This window comes from Pseudorasbora parva, chromosome 17, assembly GCF_024679245.1.
Source record: "Pseudorasbora parva isolate DD20220531a chromosome 17, ASM2467924v1, whole genome shotgun sequence".
NCBI classification, from domain to species: Eukaryota; Metazoa; Chordata; class Actinopteri; order Cypriniformes; family Gobionidae; genus Pseudorasbora; species Pseudorasbora parva.
Genome location: NC_090188.1, coordinates 16,651,178 through 16,668,448, shown reverse-complemented (window position 1 = coordinate 16,668,448; position 17,271 = coordinate 16,651,178). Strand labels below are relative to the sequence as shown.

The 17,271-nt window shown below is 40.2% G+C and overlaps 2 protein-coding genes across 21 annotated transcripts in view; both read right to left on the bottom strand.

Moving 5' to 3' along the window:
* Window positions 1-1,701: 1,701 nt before the first annotated feature.
* synpo2la (synaptopodin 2-like a) lies at window positions 1,702-9,754 on the bottom strand. The gene is made up of 4 exons (XM_067421989.1): window positions 9,364-9,754; window positions 6,640-6,791; window positions 5,776-6,482; window positions 1,702-4,517 (listed from the first exon to the last, which is right to left on the bottom strand). The coding sequence occupies exons 1-4, from the start codon at window positions 9,463-9,465 to the stop codon at window positions 1,906-1,908; spliced, it is 3,573 nt and encodes a 1,190-aa protein (XP_067278090.1). The 5' UTR covers window positions 9,466-9,754; the 3' UTR covers window positions 1,702-1,905.
* A 3,188-nt stretch (window positions 9,755-12,942) lies between these two features.
* The window catches only part of camk2g2 (calcium/calmodulin-dependent protein kinase (CaM kinase) II gamma 2), a 74,655-nt gene continuing 70,326 nt past the window's right edge, over window positions 12,943-17,271 (bottom strand). For all 20 annotated transcript variants that reach the window (XM_067421172.1, XM_067421175.1, XM_067421177.1 and 17 more), the window contains 3 exons: window positions 16,129-16,223; window positions 15,741-15,989; window positions 12,943-15,662 (listed from right to left, as the gene is read on the bottom strand). In XM_067421172.1, coding sequence (XP_067277273.1) covers window positions 15,757-15,989; window positions 16,129-16,223 — 328 coding nt within the window. In that variant the 3' untranslated portion in view covers window positions 12,943-15,662; window positions 15,741-15,756. The remainder of the gene's footprint in view (window positions 15,663-15,740; window positions 15,990-16,128; window positions 16,224-17,271) is intronic.

The window sequence follows — 17,271 nt, the reverse complement described above, 5'->3', positions numbered from 1 at the left end:
AGAATCGTTTATTTCCTAAAGTTCAGATGATCTCATTATAAGCATTGCAAAACAAACAAATAAACAAACAAACAACAACAACAAAAACACAGAGACATGAACCACAAAGTAGATTTTTACAAAGACAGAAACATTGATCTAATGATTTGTACAACTGCCAAAATTAAGAGAACTGAACAATGTAAAACTTAGCCTATAAAACAAAACATGATAACAAACGAACTGGAGAGACAAACAAAATTGTGGCTCAGGTTTTACCATCTCTGTTTTTGTCAACTTCTTATTCAATTTTTAAATGTACTTTTAAAAAAGGAGACATTTAAAAAAATAAAATATTCTCACCTGCCAGTACTTCAATCATTATTTATTCATCCTCTCTGTATATCTAACACACATTAATATAAACTGATTTCCTTTCTTTTTTAAACCTCAATCCATTGTTCCCCTAATGTTACAAGGCCTCTGATTTTTTTTCTCTAAAGACATTGCAATATTTTTGAGGAACACGTTCAAAAACAACCACAACCATCAGCCTTACTGCCACAAATGCCATTCAAATATGTCATGTTGCTTTGAGTATTCTGACTAATTCTAGTAAAGCCAGTTGGCTAATAAACCTTCTGATAATCCTGGACAGTGCTAGCGTTGCACTTTTTATGCCTGTCTTCATGCGGCAGATTTGCTTCAGTGCTTAAATAGCCTACATATCTGTCTCTAGGACTCTTTCCAACATTGTACCTTTCCAACACTTACTGATTTGACCACTCAAATACATTTCTACAAAAAATTAATGAAAACACAATATTTTTCATTAATGCCATTCGTTTAATTTATTGGTACTAGTATATAAAGACCACGCTTCCAGCCAGAGCACATTTTAAAGAACCAGCCTGGTTTCCCTGTTTACTTTGCTCCTACAAATAGGCTGTGACCCTCATGCACCTGTTTAGTTCAGGCTCTGCCAGAAGAGATATCATTTCTGATTGACCTTAAGCATACAGCGAAACAAAGCCTTAGCTTGCCTCATTTTCTTAGGTATTACCCATTTAAAAAAAAAAGTCAAATACATAAAGGTGTAGCAAAAGGATGACACTTTTGTATGTAAAAGGTGCCAGAAGTCAAAATCCATACGTCTTACTCTTAAATAAGAAATTTAGAACGAAAATATCTCAAAATACCATAGTCTCATCATTTTCTATTTCAGTCTAGTCCAGGTGAAATGTTTTTCTAGGCACCATGTCAGAATGTAGTTTTCTTCATCACTATAAAATTGGGAACACTGCACTGCAAAACCCTATTGTCTAGAAGTCACTGTCAAATAAATACTCTGTGACACATGACTGTCAATAGCTTTACAATATTATAGGATTACATTTTGTATTTCAAAACCCTTTTACTGCTGTAACCTTATATATGAATGTAACCATATATGTAAGAAGACAAAAAAAAAATGCATAAGAGAACTGATTGAATTGAGAAAAATGGGCTCTAGGGAGTCAGACCAAATGAAAGTTTCCTAATACAGTGCCTGGTTAATATCCAATTTGCCCACACAGACATATCACCATTCCTCTGAGTTATTTCAGAGGAAGTTACACTTGAATAACAGTGATGAATTATTCACAGTAAGACCAGGAACATACATTGAGAAATGCATGCATGTAGGATCAATTTTGATTTCATTTTTGTTTTCATTGGAGGTTTAAAACATTGATGAACTTTTTGCAGAAATGTTGTGATTCAAAGCACAGGATAATATACTCCACAGTATATTTTCATATAAAATGAATAATATAATTTCTTTGTGTCTTCAAGTTATATTTAAAATCATATTTTAAAAGTATGAATTTTAAGTCTGGAGCAGAAGCAGATGGTTTAGCTTCTTGTACATATGAGTTTAGACTGTCATTGAGGTAGGGTTCCAGGCCTCCAGACGCGAGGCTGAATACCCACTTTAGTTGCAATAAAGCGAGGTTTGGGAACCTGAATAGGAGATTTTAAGGGGTTTGGCGGTAGGGCACTTAACTCAGGGGCACTCTTAAACTGTTTGGCAGCTTGGAGCCCAGAGTAGCTTAGGCTTGACATACTTGACATGGGAGCTGGAGGTGAGTATGGCATGGGGTGAGGTATAGGCACAGATGAAATTTTGGGGAGTTCTGGGAGGCCTGGGGCCCGTGAAGGTGCTGGAGTTGATTCAGGTACAGGTTCAGGTGGAGGAGATGTCATATAAGAATGAGAGATGTGCTCGCCAAGCGTGGTCCTTGAGCGTGGTACAATCACTGTGGGGTTGAGGGTTGGTGCTGACATTGGGGTGGGAGTGGAGAAACGTTTGATTTCATACACACGTGCCGCCTTTACTGGGACCTGCTTGGGTGGTGTCAGAGTGTGGCCCTCCTTCTGTTGCCTCTGGTATGAGGGGATTGAAGACTGCGTGCCAATGCCGCCACCAAAACTAAACATTGCAGAGTTCAGTTGATAAGGCTGCCGCCTCATGAAGTCCAAGGCCTTGATACCCTCTTTTGGGACACCATAACTACTCTTACTTCCTTTGAAACTTCCCTCAGACACCTTGGCACCACCTCGCTGCAAACCAACAGGACAGGAAGGAGACAGCAAGGGGTTGTAACCTATTGGTGGAGGGGCACGAACATTAGGGGAATATTTCCACTGGGATGGGTTTGGAGAGGGTTCCCGTGGTTGGATCAAGTCCATGACTGATTGGGATTTTTGGGGTTGGAGAGTTACAGGCTGCAGATATGGAGAGTCTACAACAAACAAATCCATGCGACTCTGTCTACGAGCAAACAACTCTGCACCTTTTCCCTCTGCCTGAGGTATCTGTGACATTTCTGGGATGACACGTGGCTTAGGAGCCACAGGTGGTGGGACTCTTGTCCTATTGTCATCATTGTTGTGGGCAATATTTTCAGGTTCATAATATCCACACCTGGGTCTTTCGTCTAGGTTCTGCACCATAGACAATAGTTCAGGGTTCGGTGAGTTCTTTGTGCTGTCAGGTATCTTAAACATTGGCTTGTACGCACTACGGCGTCGGGAGTCTTGGAGAATACCAGTGCGGCCACCGGTGGAAGAGGTTTTTTCACGATAGACTACTGATGACTGCAAAGTTTCAGGGCTTATAGGGGTCTCAGAAGTTGCGGCGGTCAAAACAGAAGAGGGTTGGGATGGTATGGTAATAGTCTGAGGAGTAACAGGAGGCATAACAGGAGCCACAGCAGTCACCATGTTGTCAACGGGGATTGCAGGAGGAACAGTTGTTTCGCCATTTATAAGAAAGGTATGTTCTTGGGTTTGAGAGGTGGCAACTATGGGTGGCATTGATGCAACCTGGATGTTTTCAACTGAGGAACAGTGAAGAGCAGGCTGAGAATATGGTTCCACAAATACAGAAGCCGGGGGAGGAATAGACTTTCCAGGCATTAGGGGCTGTGTGGGAATTATTTCAGATCTGACATTTTCACTCATTTGATTCAATGGGACTTGGCTTACAAAGGAGACAGGGATGACACCCATGGCACGCTCTTCTGATGCTGCTGAAAATGAAGGTCCCACCACAGCCACTGAAACAGGTCTGGGTGTCTTCTTACTGACCGCAGGGCGAAACACGACAGGAGCGGTGGCTGCCCGATTGGTAACGCAGCCTGGGGCAAAAGGACGGGCAGTTCTATTTAACACAGAGCTGGCAGGTAGTTCTGGTAGAGGAGTTGGTTGTGGAGACATCATAGTTTCAGCAGAAGGTGCTGAGGCATTAGTTTGGGCCACTACATTGGGGGCTGGCACCATTGTGCTTGAAGTTTCCCTGTTAACCGTAACATGGACAGAAGGAATGGCCTGAGTTGTGCACATCTGTGTCATGTTTTGTGTTTCTGTTGGTGGAACCTCATGATGTAGTGTTTTTGAAGGTCTGGCAGGTTTTGGAGCAACTGGTGGTGGCTGGACATTGGGCTTTGTCAGTGAGTCTGGTTGTGGTTGAGGTTGCAATGTTTGAGGATGTACTTGCGTCCCTTTCAGTCCAGTGCCCAGCATTTGGCTTTGTAACTGTTCTTGCGCAGCTTCCATTTTCTTTGAATGTTCCTCAGCCCTTCTCCTTTGCTGCTCAAACAACTGTGCCCCCTTCCCAGACGTATCACTCAAACCAGGACTGAGAGCACCACCCTCTCCTTCCTGACATCTGGAAGCAGATCTTTTCTCTAGCATCTCAAGATAGTCGCTGTCCCATGTGGGGTCCGGCGCAGCAGAGAAACCTTCCTCATCAAATTCTGATTCGCTGCCAGGAAATATGCCATCCTCTTCTTGAGAGTCTTGCCTCGTGTCCTCATCAACACTTCCAAAGCTGGTTAGAGTGTATTTCTTGGAGCGTTGCCGGCGCTTTTTAAACATCAAAACACCCTTTGAATGAGGGTTTGGTGCATCCGTCAGCAGTGAGGCGATGGTGCGGCACTTGGAACGAGCTTCTTTCACCTGTTTGTCCATGATCGTCTCTCCACGGTTCAATTCTGCATAACATGAGATGAAACTTTTTAGACAAAATTTTATTATAAATAGATTTACATGGCTTTACACCATTCACTTTAATCAGTCAGATATAGTGTTGAATTACGTCAGCAGTAGTCTTCTCTCTTATTAGGCCTTTAATATTTGGCAAAATCACTGCAAAAACCATTACAGCTTTTCTATGTCCATGCACTTGCTAAATGTATCACCTCTGCTAAGATGAGTTAGGATTGTTAAAGATAGTTATTTTAACAGTTTTCAAAGCATTTTGCAACAGGGAATAAATTATTATATTAATCTGTAGCAATTAGAGGAAAAGAGCATGGTGCCAAATTGATTTTTTCTACAATGGGCACATCCTTTATTTACCAGTGCTTAACTGTGGTCCCTGAGAAGAGCATAAGCATTTTTAGAGTACAGATTAGAGTTGTTTTTAGACGACTGACTGTTAATTTATGCTGGTGCTTGAAATGACACAGCTTCAAATAGCTGCAGCTCTGAAGATGTGTGTACACTTTATAAAAATGGTACTGTGGCACATGACCCAAACCTAAAACTAACCATTAAGTCTAACATCTAACATGATTCCTAAACCTTACCATTCATATTACACGGAATCATCATACATACTTTTCACACATATTTAACATGCATGTTCTATTAATAGCAAATTAGATTTCACAGCAAGTAATCTCAGCATAAACACAGATGTCACTGTGTTGTTTACCACCTGATCTGGGATCTACAAACACACGTTCCACAGCTGCAGTTCAGGATCTGTGTCATACCAGCATTACTAGTGTCCAGGCACTAGAATGTAAAACCTGTTTAGCTAATTGTGCACATCTCATTTTATGAACACTAACCTAGTCTTGTGAAGCATGCTAATTTGTGATTTATACTGATGACATTTAAGTGACTCTAAATTCTGGCCAGAGGTTGGCTGTTCATGTCTGAAAACAATACTGAGAATACCAACAATACTGTCTAGTATTTCAGCTGAGAATCTATGTAGAGAGAATGAGGCCTGTGAGGAGCACTGTCACCTGATATGAGCAAGCAGCTGGAGATGCTTTTGCCAGCTCATGCAAAGCAGTGCTCAGGTTATCAACCCTGTGAGCTTCAGGACAAATATAGACATCGGTGGGGGCCAAAAGACTCAGAATGATCAACCCTCGTCTCTTCAAGGGTTTACATGCAGGCAACCACAAGAGTGTTCATAACAGTAAACCAATCACAAGAGCATATACATATACTCACTTGCTTGTTTTGCTTTATCCATGTATGTTAATGTGAGTTCCTCATCCACTGGATTGTCAACTGGCCCAACCATGGGCACCAACTGACTACGAGAGCTCAGCATAAGAGCTTCTTTGGCTCTCTCTGGAGAAACAAGAGGAACTTTTGTGGGCTCCTGAAACCCACTGTCTTCTTCCGTTAGCCCTTCTCTTGGGTTTTGGTCATCCGCGCTCATGGACGAGGTCTCGGTGGAGGTCTGTGAGGACCAGGCTCCATGGGGAGGGGGCTGGTAAATCACTTCTCTTCGGGCTACACCAGGCAATGTGTCTTCCCTCTTATTAGATCCCAAAAGATTGTACATTTGGGCATCTGAGGCACTGTCATACCCACTCATTTCTGAAGTCTCTGCTCCCTCAGGTGAGGCTCTAGCTGCCTTGCCAGGTGAATTGCTGGGACTGCGTCGTTTTGGTTTGCGTTGCCTCTCATGAGCGGCAACATCTGCATCGCTGTCAGTTTCTCCGTAGTAGGCTTCACTGCCCGGCGGGGAGGTCAGTCCACTGCGTCTGGTCGGGGATATCATGGATTCACGGTGTATCTGCCGCACACTGGACTGGTGAGGTCGGGAGCTGGATGGTGACATGGCCCTAAGGGCAGCACGGTACTCTTTATCAATGCGGGGAGAAGGAGCTCGAGCAACCAGAACCACCGACTGGAAGCCAGCCGGTGCCCTGATAGACATATAAGAAGGTGAAAAGCACAGGGGTGGTCAGAAACAATAGCTCACAGCAGCCCTGGCTTGGAGTTCTAACAGTCATTTACTTTTAGCTTTTTTTTTATTTGAGTTAAACACACACATAATCATTGGCAAAGTAAAAGATGATTTACCTCCTAACTCGAATGTGTAATGTTCCTGGCATGGTGTCGATCAGGTTCATGACCTGGGCGTGCGACAGACTCTCACAGGAATTCTCATTGATGGACACCAGCTCATCTCCCTCACGCAGTCCGGCGCGACATGCTTTGCTTCGCTTACGCACCTACAGGATAAATGTTAGTTGATAATGTCAAGAAGACTTGGATATTGCAAAAGGCAACGACAAAGACATTTATATCACAAAAAAAGTTAAAAGTAGACCTGCAAGGAATCACAACGAGTGACATATGAATTTGGTCACATACGTTTATAAAGATCATATTTAGTGTCTTCAATTCAACTATCATGCATATGTTTGAATTGTAAGGGAAACCAATGCACACACATCAACATTGGGATAACATAACTCCATATCGAAAAGGCCTCCTTACACAGCCAAGACTTGAACAAAAGGACCATCATGATGTGAGGAAACCCAATGTGTGCTACTCAATGCGCCACTATGTATAGTCTAAAATAGTTCTTAATCAATGAATGTTTCTCCAAATAAGTGAGACGAGCCAGCAAAAAACAATATATTTACAGTATGAATGTTTAAATAAGAATGAAACCCACACAGTATGCTGGCATAGACATAAATTAACAGACACTGCCTACATGTGCGAGTGTTAGTGTTGTTTTTCAAAGGGACCTTGCAGTGCCATTGCTCAAACCCCTGTCCTGTCTGTCATCTTACTCAGTACAGCTAGGAATAGGTCTGATTTCAGCGGTTTTGTGCACTATGATAGGTTGCACGTCTTACTAAAAGCTGTAATGATCAGTATATAAACACTTAAAGTCGGTGTGATGTTTTTCTAGCTCTTTAATACTGTGTAAAAGCTCCAGAGTCAATATACTGACTGTTAAAGCTAGGATAGGCAATGTTTTTCATAAACACGTTTTGTTATACTGGTTGAAATGCTCTTCATATCCTGATAGCAATCTTTGGCTTAAGTGATCTAAATATTGAAAACGTACATATATTGTGTGCTTTGAGAGGTTTCTTGCGACGCTTTGCAGACTCGGCTCCAGCTGTGTGCTCGTTCATGTGTTTTGAAGGAGGCCTGACTTTAGAGGGAGGGTGGGATCTAATACTTTCAAAGCTAACTCGCTATTGCTATCCTCTCCGAAATTGCCTTCTTTAGCTTAAACAGAACATTTTATATTATGTGTGCTCCTTTGGCCATTGATTGTCAAGATTGTCAAGTCAAGTCATCTGTATTAGCGCTTTTTACAATGCAGATTGTTTCAAAGCAGCTTTACTGTGGAAAATAATGCAACAAAGTTTGTTTCAGCTGTATAGCAGATCTAGAAGAAGACAGTGTCATAGTCCAGCTTAAGTAAAGTCAGTGATAGTTGATTTCTATTGTAAAAAAACAAACAAACAAAAAAATATTAATTTCGTTCATCAGAAAATAGTGATGTCATCATCCAGCTCATTTCAGTTCTCATAAAATGGTGTCAATGCAGGCAGATCAATAATATTGCTGAATATTGAGTGCCAACTTAGCAAGACAAAAGTTAAAGGCGACAGTGAAACCAAAACTCCATCAGGTGACAGAACGGAGAAAAAACCTTTGGAAAATCCAGGCTTAGTCGGGGTTGTAGGCAGTTCTCCTCTGACCAGTCTGATTGTGCAAAACAGACTAAAGTACCATGGAATATGGGTCAGTGATCTGCTTTTCCATTTCTGATTCTTGTCATATTGCATGTTTTTTTTTGGATACAGCAGGTTGTAAATGCAGAGGTTATAGATTCAAGACCTACATCTACTTCTACATCTTGTTCTGGGGTAGTGGCTATACCATCTAGCTAGCATTAACCCCTCATGTCCCTACAAAGTCTGCTGGAATTGGTAGAAAGTAGACTGATTTCTTTGAGATAACACATATGGTGTGGCATGGGACCAAATTAAATTTAGTTAGGACAAATGTTATTATATCCTATAAATATCCTATAAATCCTATAAATATGAACAACCCTAATTTATATTATAGGCTAATATATTTACTAACATTATAATCTATAATCTATAATCTAGTAATTACAAAAACAAAACAAAAAAAAACAGCAGAAATCAACATCACAAGATTGACACATTATCTTCTCATGAGCTACTACAGCCATAAATTACATATCAAATAATTCAGCTAATTATCATTCTACATATGAAGCATTATTCTACAAACTTGGCTTGTTACTGGTAGTATACCCTTGAATTAGTACTAGAACTAAATTTGTCTGTAGTTCAGATAGTACTTGAAAGTTCACAGCTCAATGAATCATTTTGCTTTTTTGGTAAAGGATCAGTTCCACACCACACTCGAGTTCAGGGGCCTTTGCTTCTGGTGTCCATTACATCTGCTTTAAACATCTCAAGTTTCTTTAGAACTGAAGAATTGTGGGCTGACACAACGTTCACCCCGGATTCACAGACAAGGCTTAAGCCTAATGCATGTTTGAGCCATTTTAACTGAAAGCAACTTGCACTGGCATATCTTAAAATGTCAATGTTTTGTCTCAAGATGCACACCAGTAATGTTTATAAAAGCTAGTTAAATGTCTTAATTGAACTAAAGCCTTATCCTAGTTTAGTCTAAACCCTGTCTGTGAAACCAGGCCTAAAAGTCTTAAAGTGGTGTATAGTACACTCATTTTAAGTTCATTTTCTGATGATGCGTTTCCAGCAATCATACCTTGGCGACCTGCAGAGGTATCTGGTGCTCGATTCCTCCCTGTAGTCGGAAGCCCCATGGTGCTCCTCCGGATAGGGTGATGATAACCTCCTCAGCCACCATGGTGCGGTCTGTGCTTGAGTCTATGATTCAGTTTGTTGGCCAGGGGGGCCCTCAGTACGCACGGTCCATGTTATTACAGGGCCCCCTCAGAGAAGACAACTACTACTGCGACCATGTCCTAGGGTTCCTTCTAGTTGCCCACCTGAGTCGAGTCTCTCACACGAACACACACAGATCCCCTCCCACACCCTGAGCTGGATGCTGGTGATAGGGGCGCAGCCATAAAGGAAGTTAAAATAGAGAGGGAAAGAGAAGAGATACCCACCATCTCCCTATGAAGTGGAATCTTGTGTCGGATGAAGGTAGGAACTAGTTCATCACAGCTGTTCTGTCACTCACAGAGCTGGCTTGAGGGAGGGGGGCGTACATTTCAGATTTAAAAATAGCCCTTTACCTCTCCTGCTAAGCGGGCAAGCTTTTTAACGACTTCAGAATAGCAAGAAGTTGATTCGACTCTTGAAAGAAATTACTTGTGCACAAACTCTCATAGCATATCTTGCATTTCTTTTGTGTAAAGGGTGGTCTTAGAAGTTCCAGTGGGGTATGTGTTATATTATAACATCAGGACCTTCTAATAGCTTCACATGGATCACAGAGCTAGTTTGTTTAATCATTGCATCTGTACACATAGCCTGTTCTCTTGGCGTACAAACTGGGACACTTGGCCAATCAATCTTTCTCTAGACAAGCACACACATGCCTGACCTCAGTGGGAAATTAAAAGAGACTTAGTGACAATTTATTTTAAACATACAGGAGTTAGACTTTGATCACTATACATTTAAAGAGGTGATGAATTGAGAAATCAACTTTCCCTTGAGCTTTATATATAAAAGGTCATGGTAATATAAGAATATCCTGTAACCTTCAGAGCTGAAAACTTCCTTGTTAGCCAAAGAAAAGCTTTTAGACACCAGACCCAGAAACCGATCGTGTGTGCATCTTTACGTCATTGTGCGACGAAACATGCCTCTACATCTAATACAGTAGCCCCGCCCACTGACTCATGGAGCCGATCGGATGGCGCTAGCCAACAGCAATAAACATGCTGAAGAATATAGCAAGATATTGCACTATTGGTTGTGGAAGAACACAGTCGCTGCTTAAGGATCCTAATATTAGGAATGAGTGGTTGAAATGTATTTTTAATGAGGTTCCAGCTGACATGGGGAAGACATTATACGTGTGTTCACTTCATTTCACTGCGGAATCGTTTGTAAACAAATCTCAGGTCGATGCTGGATTTGCAGACATTTGATATTAAAACACAATGCTATTTCTTCTATATTGAGTCCGACAGGATGAATGGTGCAAAACAATCATGCGAGTAAAACGTGTTTTTTATATCTAATAGTATTGCATTGTTATAGATCGTTTTGCTTATGTGTACGTGTCTAACAGAACATACCTTTAGCACGCTGGACTCAGACATGTATGGGCCAGGGCTCGCAAAGCACAACGTCCCAGGGCTGTGTTTTTCAGACGGGCTACCAAAACGAAAGTCGAAAGGCCGGTGAATCTCATAATATTCCTTTCTTGTTCAGCGCCATTCTCTCTCTCTCTCTTGACTCGACATTTGAAGGGCGCGCGCACAAGTGTGTGTGTGTGTGTGTGTGTGTGTAAGCGGTTCACGCTTATATTGACCAATCATGCGGGCTACGTAATACAAAAATAATAGTCCAATCAACCGCGGGTGGATGAGAAATAAATCATTGTGTTTGCTTGATAAAGACGTACTTGAATCATTCCGGTTGCCACTTTCAAAACAACCCCTCCCTCATGTGAACTGAACTGACCGGGGCATAGATATGTCAGGAGCTGAAGCTCATTAAATATGCAAATCTTATCCAATCCTAGCTGAAGCAGTTTACTTCCAAGTCTCCAGTGCAGCATGCCCATCAAAACCCAGCGTTCAAGGAGACCAATGTAGAAAATAGCCTATGTTTTTGAATGTAAAAAACACACTAACGTCATTATTTGACCTCAGACAACAGTATATATATATATATATATATATATATATATATATATATATATATATATATATATACACATACACACACATATATATATATACAAAAAGCCAGTTCATGAAACCCTTTAAGACATAAAATACATTGTATTACATTAACAAATGATAATTCAGTAATGTTCAAAAGTCAGGGGTAAGAATCTTAATTCAGAAATTAATACTTTTATTTATCAGAAATGCATTCAATTGATCAAAAGTGACAGAAAAGACTTTTACATTGTTACAAAAGATTTCAACTAGAAATGTCTGTACTTTCTATTCAACACTGATAATAATCATTGAGCGGAAAATCAGCATTAGACTGATTCTGACGGATCACGTGACACTGAAGAATGATTCTGAACATTCAGCTGCAGCGATGTACATGTGATTTTTTTTTAAAAAGTAAATTTGCAAATATTTCAAACAAACTTTTTTCATTTTTCATGTTGTCATTAGGGGGTATTTGTAGAATTTTGAGGACAATTATTTTAATAAATTTTGGAATAAGGCTCTAACAAAATGTGGAAAAAGTGAAATGCACTTTTGATATATATAAATAATTTCAGGATGCAGAGTAAATAGTATATAAATCATCAAGTATTAAGGTGTACAGTAAAATATTTCTAAAGTTATACAGCATTCACATTTGGATAATATAAAAAAATCGGTAACTTTATTTTAGGTTCCAATTGTCACTATTAACTAATTGCATATCAGCATGCATATTTCTAGGATTTATTAGTACTTATAAATCACATATTAATGCCTTATTCTGCATCCTTTAATCTTACCCAATACCTAAACTTTATAACCTTACTAACTATTAATAAGCAGTAATTAGGATTTTATTGAGGCAAAAGTCATAGTGGCTAGTTAGTTAAAGGTCCTGTTCTTCGCGATTCCATCTTTCAAACTTTAGTTAGTGTGTAATGTTGCTGTTAGAGCATAAATAATACCTGTAAAATTATAAAGCTCAAAGTTCAATGCCAAGCGAGATATTTTGTTTAACAGAAGTTCCCTTTCAAAGCATACAGCGAACAGCCGGTTTGGACTACAGCAGGAAGTGCAGGGATGTAATGACGTCACTAGAAGCGTTTGTTGACTAACCCTCCGCCCACAAGAACACGCAAAATAGGGGGCGTGGCCTTGTTGCTCTCCCAGAAGAGCGTGCATTCAGCGCTTGCATCTCCCCGTTACGTGTTTCTGAAGGAGGGACTTCAGAGAACAAGGAAATCATCAGGCCGTTTTTAGGACAGAGAAAACAGCGCTGTACAGATAAATAAATTGTGTGAAAAATACTGTGTTTTTTTACACGCGAAACATGAACTCATGTTATATTGCACACTGTAAACATAATCAAAGCTTCGAAAACACGCAAAGAAAGGGACCTTTAAGAATTAGACCCTGATCTAAAGTGTGACCAAAAATTCATATGCAAACTGAACAGGAGAGAAAGACAGTGATGTTGAAATGATCTTTTATTAAATGCTTCCAAATGTTTCAATAATAACAAGCTATGATGGTTTAACAACATTCAAACAAACACTTGATAGATTTAAATTCATAGTTTTTTTTTTAATTGTATGGTCATGCAAAAAACCCAGCATCCAATGAAACCTCAGAGTATAATCATATGTAGTCCCATCATATATGGTTACGATGCAAAAAACTGACAAGAATGGGGCAACATACCAAGCTAAAGCTTTGTTAATCTCTTTTAGTCAATTTCTTTACAAAATTAGCACTGAGAACCATATCTCAGAGCCACATTTCATTTACCTTGAAGATGCAGGTAATATACACATATTTCAATTTTAGGTAACACAGACAGTGAAAATTATTACAAGAAAGTTACACATGCATATTTTCCTTCTGCTGAACTGCATATATGGTTTGGTTGTGAGAGTTATTCATAGCATACAAAGGCGTTTGTGTCCATCTAACAGTCATAAGAAATACAAGAACTATAATCTCCTGCATCTGGAAACATCTCTTAACCATTTACATTTAGGATGTAAGTTTAACAGACTAAACTGCACTTTTTAAACAAGAACACTCTCATATATGAGTGGAGGAAGTGGCCAGATCACACTGTCAGAAGACGCACTGCAGCAGGGGGCGACAGAGAGCGCAGTATGAAGGTATGGCAGACATCACAGTGCCAGACGGTTTCATTTGTGGACAAGTGAACTCACTAACAAGATGCCATAGGGCAGGAGTACTCTCTTTCCTCCCTTTTTTTCAACATATAGACTTGGGTGCAACATATGCCCAACTTTAAAAGGTAACGCATCACAAGAAATGGCTTAGCACAGAGTAAAGGGGGAACGGCAAGCCCCCTAGGCATCACGATTCACACACAGGATTCTACATAATAACACGGTCAAGAACAGTGTTCTGATGTATGACAGTCACACAGATAAACTTTAAAGGGAGCACAATGTGTCCATGTGCTTTAAACACACCCGAACCCACTTCTTTTTTTTCTTTTTTCTTTAACTACACGTTTATTGTGTTCGAGCATCTGGATGAAGACGATTGCCTAAGCGTTTGAATCATCCCTCTCAATGATTTGCATTAGTATTTACAGGTTATACTAAAAAAAAAAAAAAACAGAAAAACATAATAAAACAAGATCCTAAACCAATCCGGAACAGATTCTGCAACAAAATGGACCCCAAAACACCCTGGACCTGCATTCATCAAGTCATTTTCATTCAATCCCCTGCCTGTGGATGCTCAGGTGATCACTCTGTTACCAAAACCACAATGCGGTTACCAAAACCAAATGTCAAGTCACTATGCATGATGATAAGAACATACATAACCGGAATAAGTGCACAGACACTCATGAAGGGGTAATAAGACGGTTTGAGTCTTCTTCTAAAGCGTGGACCCTTATGGGTGATGGAATTCATAACCTGAAGTTGCAAAGCGGTCCACAAAAAAAGTGAACAGAACAGCATAGAGTCTCAAGCTTATGTGCAAAACAGTACAGGCCATTTCAATTTTTCCTTTTTCGACATGCTTATAGTCTACAAAATGATATGCACAGCAGCTGGAAGCCTAAAAGAGTGAGCGACTGAGAGGGAGGGCGAGGGCTGTGAGCGTGTTCGTGTGTAGTGTTTAGCGCCCCCTGGGGACCAAGAGACGTACAACAGACTTGAATCAAAATAAGCGAGAGTTCTGCAACTTCAGGTTCGGAGAGCCGGGAGGTCATGGGTGCAAACATACACGAAGGCAGTAAACCAACCCAACTTGAGTTTAGGCCTCATGTGGAAGTGTGTGGAAAGTAGATCTGCGCAAAACACTACATAGCAACAAGCATCTTGAACCCAAGAAAGAACATTTATACTTACACAAACGCACATCTCCTCACCATTTCCCCCGCTGGACACCACAGACTGTTTTGTCCATTCTCGTTATAAATATCTATTTATGCACAACTATATTAAATCCTGTCCCACTTTAAAAACAATAGTCTTGAAAACACAAAATACTTTGAAATACAGCATCATTCAAAGATTAAAAACCAAGAGTTTCACAAAAACACGACCGAAAGTCAGAAAAAACATCCCCAGCCCCATTCCCCCCTTTTAATGAAAATAAAAGCAACATTAAAACATCCTCTTCTCAAAGTCTACGAGTCTACACTTTGGTGCGTCAACATCTGATACAATTTTTCGTTCCCTCTGATATGCCATGCCATCACATTCGTTGCGTAAAAAAAGAGAAACAAAAAAGAAAAAAATGTCCATTTACCCTTAAAACGGCGCGTGCTCTTCAAAAATTCACGTTTCTGATTCTATCTTCCGTCTCTACCAGCTGTTGATTACACATGTGAAGATCTCAATATTTTACAAGATATTACTAATACTTTAAAACACCATTTCCGAATGTTGGGCAGCAGAGATTATGGGATTATGGGTAAAGACAATACAGCGCCCCGTGTGGGCATTAGAAGCATGCAGCATCCAGAAGGCAGGGCTGCTGCCGTGGCGCCCGCCCCACATCTAGCTAGAGTTGGACTGAAGTGGTGGCCACTTTTAAATATATTTCTTAGTTGTGTAAATTTTTTCCCTCGCGTATTCAAAACTTCAAGAGGCTCTCTTCTGGCCGGGCTCCAGGCGGCAAGACGTGCACGGAGAAGAAATGCTCCAATCAGCTTTAGTATTCAGGCATGCTGAGGGAGAGAATATGAAAAACGCTAAATAATATTTTACTTGTGCTGACACCGAGAAGTCTGTGAATCGGTACATACCTTTGCCCTGTGTGGTTCACTGTAGAGGTGCGGCAGGCGCTCCGGAGCAGTGGAAGTGGATGTTGAGCCACTTGGCCTCTCGGCGATGCCACACACGCGTCTCCTCTGATTGGCTGCTGCGTGGCCGGCCCTGGCTGTCGATGTACTGCGTCAGTCGGATATAAGCGATGCAGGCGGCATCCTCTCCAATTAGGTGCACGTGAGGATTCAGGATGGTTGTGTGCACAGGCTTACTGTTCTTACTCAGCACTGTAGTCAAACACAAGCAATAGGTAACGGTGAATTTGCGATTTTAACTATTTTATGGAGCATTAAAATGTTATTCATATGCACAATAATCTTATACAGCTATATTGCACATTAGTAAATTAAAAAGCATGGGGCCTACAATTCTCAAAGTAGAACTTATGGAAGTCCATTCCCTCGACCAGGTTTCCAAGCGCCTCAGGCTCAAAAGAGGTCAGGCCAGGGTCACAGATTCTCCTGAAACAGTAAAGGGTTACAGAGATGATGATGCAAACCACTTTTCAATTTTGACTGAATGTAGCCTTTAATATGCCTTCAGTATCTGCCAGTCTGAATATCAGTGAAAATTACATAACTGTTCCCGTCTTTTATCAAAACAAAGCATTGACGCAAAAATACTCATGTAAAATAATTATTAAGATATGCAATTATTATGACTTACTTAAAGGGGTAGTTCACCTGTTTGATGATTTACACCATCCTAGGTGTACATGGCTATTATCTTTCAGGCTAACACTATCGGAGATGCTCCGATTCGCCATGAAGTGAATGGCGCTCCTGATTTTGACGTCCTAAAAATTCTCATTTCTTTTTTGTTTTGCTCTATCCTCTACGCTTTCGTGTTCGTCAATGCATCACACATCAGGTCAGAGATTACTCTTTTGGCGTAAATTGACTTCGGTAGAGCTAGATATTTTAGTTTATAAAGTTTTAAATAAGGTTATTTTTCCTACAAAAACCCATCGCTTTGCTTCAGAAGGCCTTTATTACCCTACTGGAGCCGGGTGGATATCTTTTATGATGGATGGATGAAAAATTTCAACCTCCATTCACTGGCACCAGGATATTTTTTAATATAACTCAAATTGTATTCATCTGAAAGAAGAAAGTCGTATATACATCTAGGATGACTTTAGGGGGCGAGTAAATAACAGGATAGTTTAAATTTTTTGGTGAACTATTATCTATTCCTTTAACATGCACACATTTGCAAATTATTACAAAAGTGAAACACATTCAACAGCAAATTATCTGAGATTTTACAAGGTTGTTTATAAAATGTTTAATTCATGTTGCCAGTAAACATGCTTGTGCTTTTTAAGAGATCAACCAAAAGGGCTGACTAAACAAGATTTACAATATGTCTGTTCTCTTGATGACCAGCAATATCAATTAAATATAGCATTTGTTCCTATTAATAAATCGAAGATATTCAATTTTCTATATGCGCTACATAAACATTTTGGGCCAGAGTTATTGTCAGAGCAAACATCTGCCATAAAAA

What these genes read in the sequence shown, in the direction of transcription:
- synpo2la (XM_067421989.1), bottom strand. Translation starts at nt 9,465, where the DNA reads ATGGTGGCTGAGGAGGTTATCATCACCCTATCCGGAGGAGCACCATGG. An exon ending in TACCTCTGCAGGTCGCCAAG is followed by an intron (nt 6,792 to 9,363) that starts GTATGATTGCTG and finishes TTTATCCTGTAG; the next exon opens with GTGCGTAAGCGAAGCAAAGC. An exon ending in GGATAAAGCAAAACAAGCAA is followed by an intron (nt 4,518 to 5,775) that starts GTGAGTATATGT and finishes CATGTTATGCAG; the next exon opens with AATTGAACCGTGGAGAGACG.